This window comes from Bombina bombina, chromosome 4 (genome assembly GCF_027579735.1).
Source record: "Bombina bombina isolate aBomBom1 chromosome 4, aBomBom1.pri, whole genome shotgun sequence".
In the NCBI taxonomy this organism is placed as follows: domain Eukaryota; kingdom Metazoa; phylum Chordata; class Amphibia; order Anura; family Bombinatoridae; genus Bombina; species Bombina bombina.
The window spans coordinates 582915861-582930482 of NC_069502.1; the positions used below are offsets into that span (position 1 = coordinate 582915861).

The window sequence follows — 14622 nt, forward strand, 5'->3', positions numbered from 1 at the left end:
GTTTGTCCAGGAATGCGAACCTCAGGAACCGATGATGTTCCTTGTGGATAGGAATATGTAGATACGCATCCTTTAAATCCACCGTGGTCATGAATTGACCTTCCTGGATGGAAGGAAGAATAGTTCGAATGGTTTCCATCTTGAACGATGGAACCTTGAGAAACTTGTTTAAGATCTTGAGATCTAAGATTGGTCTGAACGTTCCCTCTTTTTTGGGAATTATAAACAGATTGGAGTAGAACCCCATCCCTTGTTCTCTTAATGGAACGGGATGAATCACTCCCATTTTTAACAGGTCTTCTACACAATGTAAGAATGCCTGTCTTTTTATGTGGTCTGAAGACAACTGAGACCTGTGGAACCTCCCCCTTGGGGGAAGTCCCTTGAATTCCAGAAGATAACCTTGGGAGACTATTTCTAGTGCCCAAGGATCCAGAACATCTCTTGCCCAAGCCTGAGCGAAGAGAGAGAGTCTGCCCCCCACCAGATCCGGTCCCGGATCGGGGGCCAACATTTCATGCTGTCTTGGTAGCAGTGGCAGGTTTCTTGGCCTGCTTTCCCTTGTTCCAGCCTTGCATTGGTCTCCAAGCTGGCTTGGCTTGAGAAGTATTACCCTCTTGCTTAGAGGACGTAGCACTTTGGGCTGGTCCATTTCTACGAAAGGGACGAAAATTAGGTTTATTTTTTGCCTTGAAAGGCCGATCCTGAGGAAGGGCGTGGCCCTTACCCCCAGTGATATCCGAGATAATCTCTTTCAAGTCAGGGCCAAACAGCGTTTTCCCCTTGAAAGGAATGTTAAGTAGCTTGTTCTTGGAAGACGCATCAGCCGACCAAGATTTCAACCAAAGCGCTCTGCGTGCCACAATAGCAAACCCAGAATTCTTAGCCGCTAACCTAGCCAATTGCAAAGTGGCGTCTAGGGTGAAAGAATTAGCCAATTTGAGAGCATTGATTCTGTCCCTAATCTCCTCATAAGGAGGAGAATCACTGTCGACCGCCTTTATCAGCTCATCGAACCAGAAACATGCGGCTGTAGCGACAGGGACAATGCATGAAATTGGTTGTAGAAGGTAACCCTGCTGAACAAACATCTTTTTAAGCAAACCTTCTAATTTTTTATCCATAGGATCTTTGAAAGCACAACTATCCTCTATGGGTATAGTGGTGCGTTTGTTTAAAGTGGAAACCGCTCCCTCGACCTTGGGGACTGTCTGCCATAAGTCCTTTCTGGGGTCGACCATAGGAAACAATTTTTTAAATATGGGGGGAGGGACGAAAGGAATACCAGGCCTTTCCCATTCTTTATTAACAATGTCCGCCACCCGCTTGGGTATAGGAAAAGCTTCTGGGAGCCCCGGCACCTCTAGGAACTTGTCCATTTTACATAGTTTCTCTGGGATGACCAACTTGTCACAATCATCCAGAGTGGATAATACCTCCTTAAGCAGAATGCGGAGATGTTCCAACTTAAATTTAAATGCAATCACATCAGGTTCAGCTTGTTGAGAAATGTTCCCTGAATCAGTAATTTCTCCCTCAGACAAAACCTCCCTGGCCCCATCAGACTGAGTTAGGGGCCCTTCAGAAATATTAATATCAGCGTCGTCATGCTCTTCAGTATCTAAAACAGAGCAGTCGCGCTTACGCTGATAAGTGTTCATTTTGGCTAAAATGTTTTTGACAGAATTATCCATTACAGCCGTTAATTGTTGCATAGTAAGGAGTATTGGCGCGCTAGATGTAGTAGGGGCCTCCTGAGTGGGCAAGACTCGTGTAGACGAAGGAGGGAATGATGCAGTACCATGCTTACTCCCCTCACTTGAGGAATCATCTTGGGCATCATTGTCATTGTCACATAAATCACATTTATTTAAATGAATAGGAATTCTGGCTTCCCCACATTCAGAACACAGTCTATCTGGTAGTTCAGACATGTTAAACAGGCATAAACTTGATAACAAGTACAAAAAACGTTTTAAAATAAAACCGTTACTGTCACTTTAAATTTTAAACTGAACACACTTTATTACTGCAAATGCGAAAAAACATGAAGGAATTGTTCAAAATTTACTAAATTTTCACCACAGTGTCTTAAAGCCTTAAAAGTATTGCACACCAAATTTGGAAGCTTTAACCCTTAAAATAACGGAACCGGAGCCGTTTTGAACATTAACCCCTTTACAGTCCCTGGTATCTGCTTTGCTGAGACCCAACCAAGCCCCAAGGGGAATACGATACCAAATGACGCCTTCAGAAAGTCTTTTCTAAGTATCAGAGCTCCTCTCACATGCGACTGCATGCCATGCCTCTCAAAAACAAGTGCGCAACACCGGCGCGAAAATGAGACTCTGCCTATGCTTTGGGAAAGCCCCTAAAGAATAAGGTGTCTAAAACAGTGCCTGCCGATATTATTATATCAAAATACCCAGATAAAATGATTCCTCAAGGCTAAATATGTGTTAATAATCAATCGATTTAGCCCAAAAAAAGTCTACAGTCTTAATAAGCCCTTTTTGAAGCCCTTATTTACAATCGTAATAAACATGGCTTACCGGATCCCAGAGGGAAAATGACAGCTTCCAGCATTACATCGTCTTGTTAGAATGTGTCATACCTCAAGCAGCAAGAGACTGCTCACTGTTCCCCCAACTGAAGTTAATTGCTCTCAACAGTCCTGTGTGGAACAGCCATGGATTTTAGGGACGGTTGCTAAAATCATTTTCCTCATACAAACAGAAATCTTCATCTCTTTTCTGTTTCTGAGTAAATAGTACATACCAGCACTATTTCAAAATAACAAACTCTTGATTGAATAATAAAAACTACAGTTAAACACTAAAAAACTCTAAGCCATCTCCGTGGAGATGTTGCCTGTACAACGGCAAAGAGAATGACTGGGGTAGGCGGAGCCTAGGAGGGATCATGTGACCAGCTTTGCTGGGCTCTTTGCCATTTCCTGTTGGGGAAGAGAATATCCCACAAGTAAGGATGACGCCGTGGACCGGACACACCTATGTTGGAGAAACAGAAGAGAGAAAAAAACATTTTCCATATTAGGATATTAGGATCAACATAAACAATAATAGCAGGAACCATAGTAACCGGTTCTTCCACAAAATAGAGAAAAAAAAAAAAAAAAAGAAGAAGAAAAAAAAAAAGATATATATATATATATATAATTCCTCTCTCCCCCCCCTATATCTGTACCAACATATTCTGGAAGTGAACTGTATATACATTTTGCAATACGTGTTCAGTGGTACTAAATGGCTTAACTAATTGAATTTGTACATTTTCTGGAAGGCTTTTGATAACCTTAATCCATTTTTAAAAAAAACTTTGGATTTGGGTACTGCTAGGGTATTCTACGGATATTTGTTCAATAGCACATTGGGTTGTCAGTGCCTTTTTGTATTCTGCAAACTTAGGTGCTTTGGGAGATTTCCATCTTTTCAATATAAGATTTCGTACTAGCAATATTATAGTATTACTTAAAGCGTTATCTTTGTATTGTTCTGAGAATTTTACTAGAAAGAACACATGTTGTCTTAGGATTTCATCTCCTATTACTAAGTTCTTTTTCAGCCAGTAGTTAATTTGTAACCAAAGCTGATGAATTTTGGGGCATGCCCAGAAGTAATGCAATATATCTGCTACTTGTGCATTACATTTTGGGCAAGTATGCTTTGATTTATACCACTTTTTAAGATTATATGCTGTTATATATACTTTATTTATTAATTTCAGGTGTGATTCACGCGATGCAGTTGGTACCCATGTTTTATTTATTATTTTAAAACTCTCCTGTACATCTAAACTATTTATATTTGGGAAGTCCTGTTGCCATTTATTGGCAATTCCCTCTATCTGAGTTGAGTTAGAATTAGAGTTTATCAGACTATATAGATGAGCTATTGAATGTATTCCACCTTGGTATAGTTTGATTCTACTTTCTAGTACCCCCAATGGCCAGTCTGGGTTATATTTTATTTGTAGCGTATTAATATAGTTCCTAATTTGTAGGTAAGCATAAAAGTCTTGGATAGGTAAATTAAATTGACTTGCTATATTTTGGAAGGAGTCAATAATTAGGTTTGGTAGAAGGAGTTGTTTAATATATATTAAACCCTTAGATTTCCATTGTGAGAAAACCCCATAAGAAAGACCTGGTGGAAATTCAGGATTCCCCATGATAGTTAGATATTCTGAGCAATAAGGATTGATTTTATTTTCAGAGCAGTACTTTTGCCACGCCAGTATTATGTGTTTAAAGGTATACATTTTAGTAATTATAGCTGGTAGTTTAGATTTATGGCAATGTAGTACCGATTTTAAATTGTATGGTGCCATAATATTGTTTTCACAGTAGGAAAATGTCACATAGTCCTGTTTAGTTACCCAATCTAAAGCAAATTTAAGTAGTGCAGCTAAATTATAAAATTCTATGTTTGGAAAGGCCAGACCGGCATATTCTTTAGTCCTCATCAGTTTGTTTATGGAGATTCGCGCTCTTTTTCCTCCCCATATAAATTTTGTACATATTTGGTTAAACTTGTTTATATCCGATTTATTTATAAGGAGAGGGATATTTTGTAGTAGGTACAGTAATTTAGGGAATAAAATTGTTTTAACTAGCATCGTCCGAGCTGTAATAGAGATTGGGAGACTCATCCAATCTATAGTTTTTTTTTTGCAATCTAAGAAAAAATGAGCAAAATTCTTTTCATACCATTCCTATGGGTCTCGTGTTAGGATTATTCCTAGGTATTTTATTTCTTGTACTTCTCTAAACGGGTGTTTATATGTGAATTTAGTCGGTTTGTTTAACCATAACAATTCTGATTTTTCCATATTTATCTTGTAACCAGATATAGTTCCAAATTGTTATGTAGCTTTAATCAGTATTGGGAGGGTTATTTATAAGTTACTTAAATATAATATTAAATCATCTGCATATAGAGAGAGGGTAAATTGTTGTCCACCTATTTTAAAGCCATATAGTTGTTGTCTGAGTAATATTGTTAGAGGTTCCAAAGAGATGTTAAAGAGGAGAGGTGAAAGTGGGCAGCCCTGTCTAGTGCCTCGATATAGATGAAATCTTTCAGAGACTAATCCATTGACTATAATAGCTGATGTTGGTTTATTATAGATTAGTTTTATAAAGTTATAGATATTGCCTGCAAAACCACATCCTTCCAATATATAGAATAGGTGGTCCCAATTTATGTAGTCGAATGCCTTCTGGGCATCGACTGTCAAGATTGCAGTACTCTCTTTTTTAGATAGTTTTTTATATCTATGCTCCTTCCAGTAAAAATCTAATAATAACATACGCCTAGATTTAGAGTTTGGCGTTATCCGTCAAAAGCAGCGTTAAGGGGTCCTAACGCTGCTTTTTACCGCCCGCTGGTATTTAGAGTCAGCCAGGAAAGAGTCTAACGCTCACTTCCTTACCGCGATTCCAGGCTACCGCAGATCCCCTTACGCCAATTGCGTATCCAATCTTTTCAACGGGATCTGCCTAATGCTGGTATTTGGAGTCTTGGGAGAAGTGAGCGGTAGACCCTCTACCAACAAGACTCCTAACGCCAAAAAAAGTCAGTAGTTAAGAGCTTTATGGGCTAACGCCGGAATATAAAAGCTCTTAACTACTGTGCTCTAAAGTACACTAACACCCATAAACTACCTATGTACCCCTAAACCGAGGCCCCCCCCCACATCGCCGCCACTCTAATAAAAATTTTTAACCCCTAATCTGCCGACCAGACACCGCCGCCACCTACCTTATCCCTATGAACCCCTAATCTGCTACCCCTAACATCGCTGACCCCTATATTATATTTATTAACCCCTAATCTGCCCCCCCAACGTCGCCGCTACCTAACTACAAGTATTAACCCCTAATCTGCTAACCGGACCTCGCCGCCATTATAATAAATGTATTAACCCCTAAACTGCCGCACTCCCGCCTCGCAAACACTATAATAAATAGTATTAACCCCTAATCTGCCCTCCCTAACATCGCCACCACCTACTTACAATTATTAACCCCTAATCTCCCGCCCGCACCGTCGCCGCTACTATAATAAAGTTATTAACCCCTAAACCTAACTCTAACCCTAACACCCCCCTAACATAAATATAATTTATATTAAACGAAATAATATTCCTAAAATTAACTAAATTATTCCTATTTAAAACTAAATACTTACCTATAAAATAAACCCTAATATAGCTACAATATAATTAATAATTACATTGTAGCTATTTTAGGATTTATATTTATTTTACAGGCAACTTTGTATTTATTTTAACTAGGTACAATAGCTATTAAATTATTAAAATAAATACAAAATTACCTGTAAAATAAATCCTAACCTAAGTTACAATTAAACCTAACACTACACTATCATTAAATTAATAAAATAAATTACCTACAATTACCTAAAATAAAATACAATAAAATAAACTATTCATAATATAAAAAACAAACAAACACTAAATTACAAAAAAAAAAGAATTACAAGCAGTTTAAACTAATTACACCTAATCTAAGCCCCCTAATAAAATAAAAAAGCCCCCCAAAATAAAAAATTCCCTACCCTATTCTAAAATACAAAAGTAATCAGCTCTTTTACCAGCCCTTAAAAGGGCTTTTTGCGGGGCCTTGCCCCAAAGTAATCAGCTCTTTTACCTGAAAATAAAAATACAATACCCCCCCAACATTACAACCCACCACCCACATACCCCTACTCTAACCCACCTAAACCCCCCTTAAAAAACCTATTGCTAACCCCCTGAAGATCATCCTACCTTAAGTCGTCTTCACCCAGCCGAGCCGAATTCTTCATCCAAGGTGCGCAGAGGAGGTCCTTGATCCGGTAGAAGTCTTCATCCAAGCGGGGCAAGAAGAGGTTCTCCATCCGGTATAAGTGTATCATCCAGGCGGCGTCTTCAATCTTTATCCATCCGGAGCGGAGCCATCATCAAAGGAGCCGACGCGGAGCAATCCTCTTCGACCGACGGACTAACGACGAATGAAGGTTCGTTTAAGGGACGTCATCCATACCTTGGAAAATCGGCGTACTACCGAAATGCCATGAAATCCAATTACGGTCGACTGCCCATGAAAATCAAGTCGAAAGATCTGCCTGATCATGAAGTCCGCACCTGGGATGTAGATCTACGAGAATCAAGAATGGGCCTCTGCCCACTGAATTATCTTGGATAGCACTGTTATCACTAAGGAACTCCCCGCTCCTTCCTGATGAAGTGAATACATGTGTCCCCCTTGAACTAGATAAACTGGACCGAGACTAACTGGGGTCAGGCCAGAATAGTATTGAAAATCACTCTCAGATCTAGAATGATTATAGTAAAACCGGACTCCGAGTCCAAATTCCCTGAGCCTTTAGGGAACCATAGACTGATCCTCAGTCCATAAGGCTGGTGTCCGTTAGCACAGACAGCCAAGATACCTGCGAAAGCAGGTACCCTGGAAAGAATGATCCAGAGACAAACCTTTGTCTACTACTCTCCGAGGAGACAAACCTGAATAAACTCTGTTGCAAGGTCTGAACATGATAATGAGAAGGAACCGAGCAAAACAGGAAGATGTCCCATGCCGCAACCATCAGCCCGATACTTCACAGAGCCACTAATGGCCAAGAAGAGGACTGAAGAAAAAGACTAGAGTCAAAAAGGACTTTAATTTCCTTCAGGAAAAAAACTTAAAATGCAAGGAACAATACAAAGTACCAGCACCTGGGAGTGGATTTGAACTCTCAATCTTCTGCTTTCCAAGCAGCTGTGCTAGCCACTAAGCTACGCCAGAGAGACTGACTAAGGAACGCATTACCAATTTACATTTTCAAATGAAGTTCACAATGACTCACTTTTTTACTTCTAGCCTGCTTTTTAAGGCAGACTTCCCGTTACGCCATAGCACCGCTGCATTACACAGCTTCTAAGCTTAGCTAGGGGAAGTACGGAGATTCAAGACCAATCCCATGATAGCTGTGTCGTGGAACTTGCCACTCTTGTCCAAAAGAACAACAACATTCCCATATGGAATCTTGCTTGAAAAGATTGCGTCTGGACTAGATAGTTTTCCAGAAAGGATGCCCCAACAATGCCCCTGTAAACGAACAGTGCCCACAATTGTGGCAAAGCCAACGGACCCAGCCACAATTGGGAATGATTGCCTGAGAATGTGAAATGCAAACACTTGTGCTTAAATCTGCCTCTCCTTGAAGGACGGTACCCTTAGAAATGTAATTAGAATCTTGACATCTAAATTTTTATTAGATTCAAAAAAATCTAAAATAGTACTGAAAGTTCCCTGGAACCACTATGAGATTAGGATAAAACCTCAAACTCCGTTCCTGAATCAGAACAGGAATTCACTCTCTCAGGCCGGAGAGGTCTCCTACCCAGTGTAAGGACATTATCTGGCTCCAAATATTCTTGAAGGTCAAAACCTCCCTCCTGTTCAATAGAAGAAATAGAATAATTATTTTGAAAACTCAAAAGGAATTAAAAAGTACTCTTAATTAAAACATGTGGCACTATGGTAAGCCCAAAATCTTAGCTTCCCCCTAAATACTTGAAGGAAAGCATCTGTAAGAAATAAATGACCGACTTAGAGGTCTTTATGTTAATCTGGATTTCTTTGAAGAGAATGTCTGTTCCAATGGGACCAGACAACGTATGAACCAATATGCTGCTGTATAAGCAACAGCGTCAATAATAAGCCTACCGCACCTGTTGCTTCCAGATACTGACCAATTCTGGACCCGGAGAATTTCCGAGGTCAGACAGGATTTAACGTATTCAAAAAAATTTGGCGGCAGACAGTCCTAGGTTGCCAATATTGAACAAACCCTCTGTTACCCCTAGGATCCTTAAGGGAACAACTATCTTCACTGGGAATAGTAGAACTCCCAGTTAGCGCAGTACTTGGTATTCCCAGGTGGTCACCCAGCCAAGCACGAACCAGGCCCAACCCTGCTTATCTACCGAGATCAGACAAGATCGGGTGTATTCAGGGTGGAGTGGCCGTAAGCTGGAATTTGTCACTTCCACCATGGGTCCAAACTGACGGAACTCCATGAAGAATCCGCTATGGGTAAAAATCTCTTCTAAAAACGTAGGAAATGGAGAAACAAGAAGAAAGGGTACCTTCTCTCCCATTCCGTAATATTGATCTTGGTACAACCTAATATAGACAACCCCCAGGTTATCATTGTCGTCCTGATCAGCTAAAACCTCCTGAAGTAACAGGCGGAGGTGTGCTAGCTTAAACCTGAAAGATACAACTTCATATCAGCAGGAGGAATTATACTGTCAGAAAGAGAGTTGATCCTCAGATGCTACCGAAGTATCCTTATCCTCACGTCTGGGAGGGTACCTTGAGATAGCAACAACCGCGACAGGAACCTCGTTCACTGAATGTTTATATTTCCTCTTGCGCTCTCCCTGCAGCATGGGAAAAGCCAACAACTTACTCGCAAACACTTCGCACCAGCGAGAAACAATGTCTTGCAAAGCAACTCCAGGGGAGTCGTGAAGGAAACGCAGGGCACTGAAACCATGGACACTAAATAATTTTAAAAATCTTTTTTTTATTTTTTTTTATATATATAGGACACATGAGGAGAAGGCTGCAGGTATAAAAACCCTGTCCGAATGTTTCTTGCAACAATCAAGACAATGGCGGCACTAATAAAAAACTCATCTCAGAATTGCAATACTGTATGCACAGATGAGGCAGAAAAGGTTTTTGCAATAGCATAAAGGGCATAAATGTAAAAACATCATTCACATTTTATTCCATAAAACTGAACACCATAACCAGAGGTAGTGTGTCCTTAAATAACAAAGGAAAAACGTCAAAATGTTATCAAAGTATTCCATTAACATTGGATACACTGGGGGTGAAGGACATAAAGAGTATGTAACAACCTTATTCCCCCTTTGAGATAACAAAGGAAACGACCCTAATGTTTCTTTAAATTAATCCAGTAACATTGAATATACACAGGGTGAAGGGCATAAAGTGTATGAGACAACCCTATTCATGTTTTAATTAAAAAAATAAACACCATAATAAGAGTAACTGTCTCTTTAAATAATTAACATTAGATATACATAGGGTGAAGGGCATAAAGTGTATGAGACAACCCTATTTATGTTTTAATTAAAAAAATAAACACCATCATAAGAGTAACTGTCTCTTTAAATAATAAATATAACTTCCTAATGTAATTTTCAAAGAACCCATAAACAATAACCATGTTAATAAAAAATGGAGTAGGATACTTGGAACGACATAAGTAGCCTGACTGAGACAACATGAGTCTTAAAACACCCTGCTTTATGTTTGCCCAGGAAAATGTTAACGATACAAAGGACTGTGCCTGTCATCAAAAAAACATCCAACCGGACTACAGCTTCTAGCGTGTTCACATAAAAAAGCACACAGCTTCCCCCATGTATTTACTAACATCGCAGTGGAATAATGGCGCGCAAACATGCCGCGCAACATAGCCCCGCCCATCGAAACCAACTAAAAACTCCCAGGCGGCGAAAATGTCAAAATGGAGACGCCGGGAGAATTAAAACCCATAATAACAATAAAGAAACACACCTCCCGACAGTTATAACACTAATATATAACATCCAGGGGAGTAAAAATTACATCTAACATGCGTCACACTTTACATGCGGACTGACATGATAATAAACTAGCCCTCCAGACGGCTTGTGTTTTTAGAGTAAAATAAAGCCGTAGTTTGAAGCTAGTATAAATGAGAGCCTCTTCTCCACGTCCTTTCAGTGCCTGCAATTACTGCCCAATAACATGTCCTCCCTGCTAGGGATAATGTTATCTAGTGTCCCTTAATATATAAAAGTGCCAATCTTTCTGTGAGCGTGTCCCCAGAAATAAAAATCAGCACTTACCTCAAATTGCTGCCTGGTAGTAAGGCAGCTCACCCGGCTTGCGAGGTCCTCATTTTCTCCTCACATTGGCCTGTGGAAATAAAAAAGTACTGAGTCTCTTTCTTCCCTCAGACTTTTGCAGGTGGGGCAGCAAACCATGTATGGGAGGCGCAGTGAGAATTATGTACCACAAGTCCCCATTGCTTTAAAGCCACCAAATGCTCTACTGTAGAGACTGATCTGGTCTAGGCTACACCCCAGAACAAAGTAGCACTCTCTGGCACTACTTTAAAAATAATAAACTCTTGATTGAAGAATCTTTTCTAACACCTCACTTGCCATCTCCTATCACAAACGTAGGCAAAGAGATTGACTGGAGTGAGAGGGAAGGGAGGAGCTATATATATATACACAGCTCTGCTGTGGTGCTCTTTGCCCCCTCCTGCTGACCAGGAGGCGTAATCCCACAAGGAAGGATGAAATCCGTGGACTCATCGTGTCTTTAAAAAGAAATAGGTTTAGTTTGTTAAGCACAGTTGCTTGCATTATTTGGGTTTGGAAATAAGTCATCCCTTCAAGAACTTATTAGAATGTATTATCCCCTATAAATAAATTATAACACACAGTATATGCTTTAGCATATCTAATAACAGATGATTTAGCTTGGGCCATAATCCCTAAATAAGCCCTATATCATTATATTATTGCTCAAGGATTCAAGAGTGATCCATAATTTTAACAATATAGCCTAAAATGAGGAAAATTAGCCAAGGAGTACATGTCTGCTTTCTGTATTTTATTTGTACCATGTCAAATGTATTTTCTTGTGTAAAATTCACAATTGTAATTTCTCAATAAAAAAATGTTAACAAAAAAAAAAAATGAATATTGCATGAATATGCTTCAACATGTTTTCATCTACTTAACTGCAAAGGGCAAAAATGCACTTATATAGACATGTGTGTGTGTGTGTTTATACAAGTAAATATGTCTAAAAATACATATGTATTTATATATACATAAATATACATCTCTCAATGTTAAAGCCCTTTGTCTGCCTTTTTTTTTTCTTTTAACACCAGAGACCTCATATCTTTGAGCCCTTATAACTTTTGTGTGTAATATTTTTTTTTTAAATAATTTTTATAAGATGGTATTATTATGAGTGTAAGTGTACTTAGTAATTTATTTTTTATGTGTTTTGTGATACTTTTTTGTTTTGCGAAACAGTTAACCAGAGCTCTGAGGACACGGTAGTCATTCGAGCGTAATTCTTGATTGCATTTAAGGGATCAGGTTTACTTTCAACTCATAATACGAGCGGTAAGCCGGACAATAAACCACCTATCGCTTGTGCACAAATGTTTGCGCTCCACTCGTAATCTGGCCCATAGTTAGACCATTTTATTATTGCACTATTACTTGCATATAAATCAAATTATTTTCTTGTTTCATTTTTATGTCCATTTAACCTCCTTTCCACAACTACTTTGAGTGCACATTATTTGTATTATATACTGAAATACGAAATCCAACATTCACATACCCAATGTGCCCCAATAACCTAGGTGAGCATTGCTACCTTAAACTGAGAAAATAAAAAGAACTCAGATTTTCAATATTAAAAAAATTAAACCACAAAAAAATAGATTTTATAGTGCTACTCATATATGCAAAACATTATTTTACTAACCAGATTTTTGCTATAATATTCCCAAAGAATGGTTGCGGTGGGCAGGTTTGATTCCCATATCTCACATAAAGACAAGCAACATTGTAGATGCATTCGGAGTTGGTCTTCTAGGACTACATTCTAAAACAGCAGAGATAAATATATTAATATATTACAAAAGAAAAAACATAATTTATGCTTACCTGATAAATTTATTTCTCTTGTGGTGTATCCAGTCCACGGATCATCCATTACTTGTGGGATATTCTCCTTCCCAACAGGAAGTTGCAAGAGGATCACCCACAGCAGAGCTGCTATATAGCTCCTCCCCTAACTGCCATATCCAGTCATTCGACCGAAAACAAGCCGAGAAAGGAGAAACCATAGGGTGCAGTGGTGACTGTAGTTTAAAATTAAAAAATACCTGCCTAAAAATGACAGGGCGGGCCGTGGACTGGATACACCACAAGAGAAATAAATTTATCAGGTAAGCATAAATTATGTTTTCTCTTGTAAGGTGTATCCAGTCCACAGATCATCCATTACTTGTGGGATACCAATACCAAAGCTAAAGTACACGGATGAAGGGAGGTACTCAAACGGAAGGTACCACCGTCTGTAAAACCTTTCTCCCAAAAATAGCCTCTGAAGAAGCAAAAGTATCAAATTTGTAGAATTTTGAAAAAGTATGAAGCGAAGACCAAGTCGCCGCCTTGCAAATCTGTTCAACAGAAGCCTCATTTTTAAAGACCCATGTGGAAGCCACAGCTCTAGTAGAATGAGCTGTAATCTTTTCAGGAGGCTGCTGGCCAGCAGTCTTATAGGCTAAGCGGATTATGCTTCTTAGCCAAAAAGAAAAAGAGGTTGCCGAAGCCTTTTGACCTCTCCTCTGTCCAGAGTAGACAACAAACAAAGCAGATGTTTGACGAAAATCTTTAGTAGCTTGTAAGTAAAACTTTAAAGCACGAACCACGTCCAGATTGTGTAATAGACGTTCCTTATTTGAAGAAGGATTAGGACACAAAGACGGAACAACAATCTTTTGATTGATATTCTTATTAGATACCACCTTAGGTAAAAACCCAGGTTTGGTACGCAGAACTACCTTATCTGCATGGAAGATCAAATAAGGAGAATCACATTGTAAGGCAGATAACTCGGAAACTCTACGAGCCGAGAAAATAGCTACCAAAAAAAGACCTTTCCAAGAAAAAAGTTTGATATCTATGGAATTAAGAAGTTCAAACGGAACTCCTTGAAGAACCTTAAGAACCAGATTTAAGCTCCATGGCGGAGCAACAGGATTAAATACAGGCTTGATTCTAACTAAAGCCAAAGACAAAATGCCTGAACGTCTGGAACATCTGCCAGACGCTTGTGCAAAAGAATAGACAGGGCAGAAATCTGTCCCTTTAAGGAACTAGCTGACAATCCTTTTTCCAAACCTTCTTGGAGAAAGGGATTTGTAGTTCAAATGAATGTATATCCATCAGCGCCACAATAATACCATACAAGCTATATCTGATATAGGCGGAGTCTCCCAACCAGACTCCAAAAGTTAAGAGTAAAAAGAAATGCCAAGATACAGCGCTACACTACCCTCAGATGAGGGTTGGGTTGCTAAAGATGGTGTCCACGACTAGGAATGTGTATACATAAAGGTTAATATATAATATTGTGTTACACAAAGAATATATATAAAACCATGTGAAAAAATACTTAAAAGGTAAAAGATTAAAAACAAAATATATATATATAGGATGTGATATTAAAATGTATCAAACAAACATTTTATTAACATAAACTGACAGTTAAAAATACAGTTAAAAATAGATTCAACAATCTAATAGATTGCCCCATACAATGTCCAAGAAGTTATGTCCTATGTAACATACAAGTGTTTAAGTCCCATACCAAAATGTCCAAAGCAAATGTTCAAGGTTAATATCCAAAAAAAATAAAAAACATAATTTATGTAAGAACTTACCTGATAAATTCATTTCTTTCAT

At 38.8% G+C, this 14622-nt stretch overlaps 1 protein-coding gene and 1 pseudogene across 1 annotated transcript in view; both read right to left on the bottom strand.

Moving 5' to 3' along the window:
* Positions 1-14622, bottom strand: part of MMS22L (MMS22 like, DNA repair protein) — an 881591-nt gene that overhangs the window by 583457 nt on the left and 283512 nt on the right. Inside the window, exon 16 of the mRNA XM_053712068.1 lies at positions 12635-12754. Coding sequence (XP_053568043.1) covers positions 12635-12754 — 120 coding nt within the window. The remainder of the gene's footprint in view (positions 1-12634; positions 12755-14622) is intronic.
* LOC128658455 (uncharacterized) lies at positions 8949-9065 on the bottom strand (annotated as a pseudogene).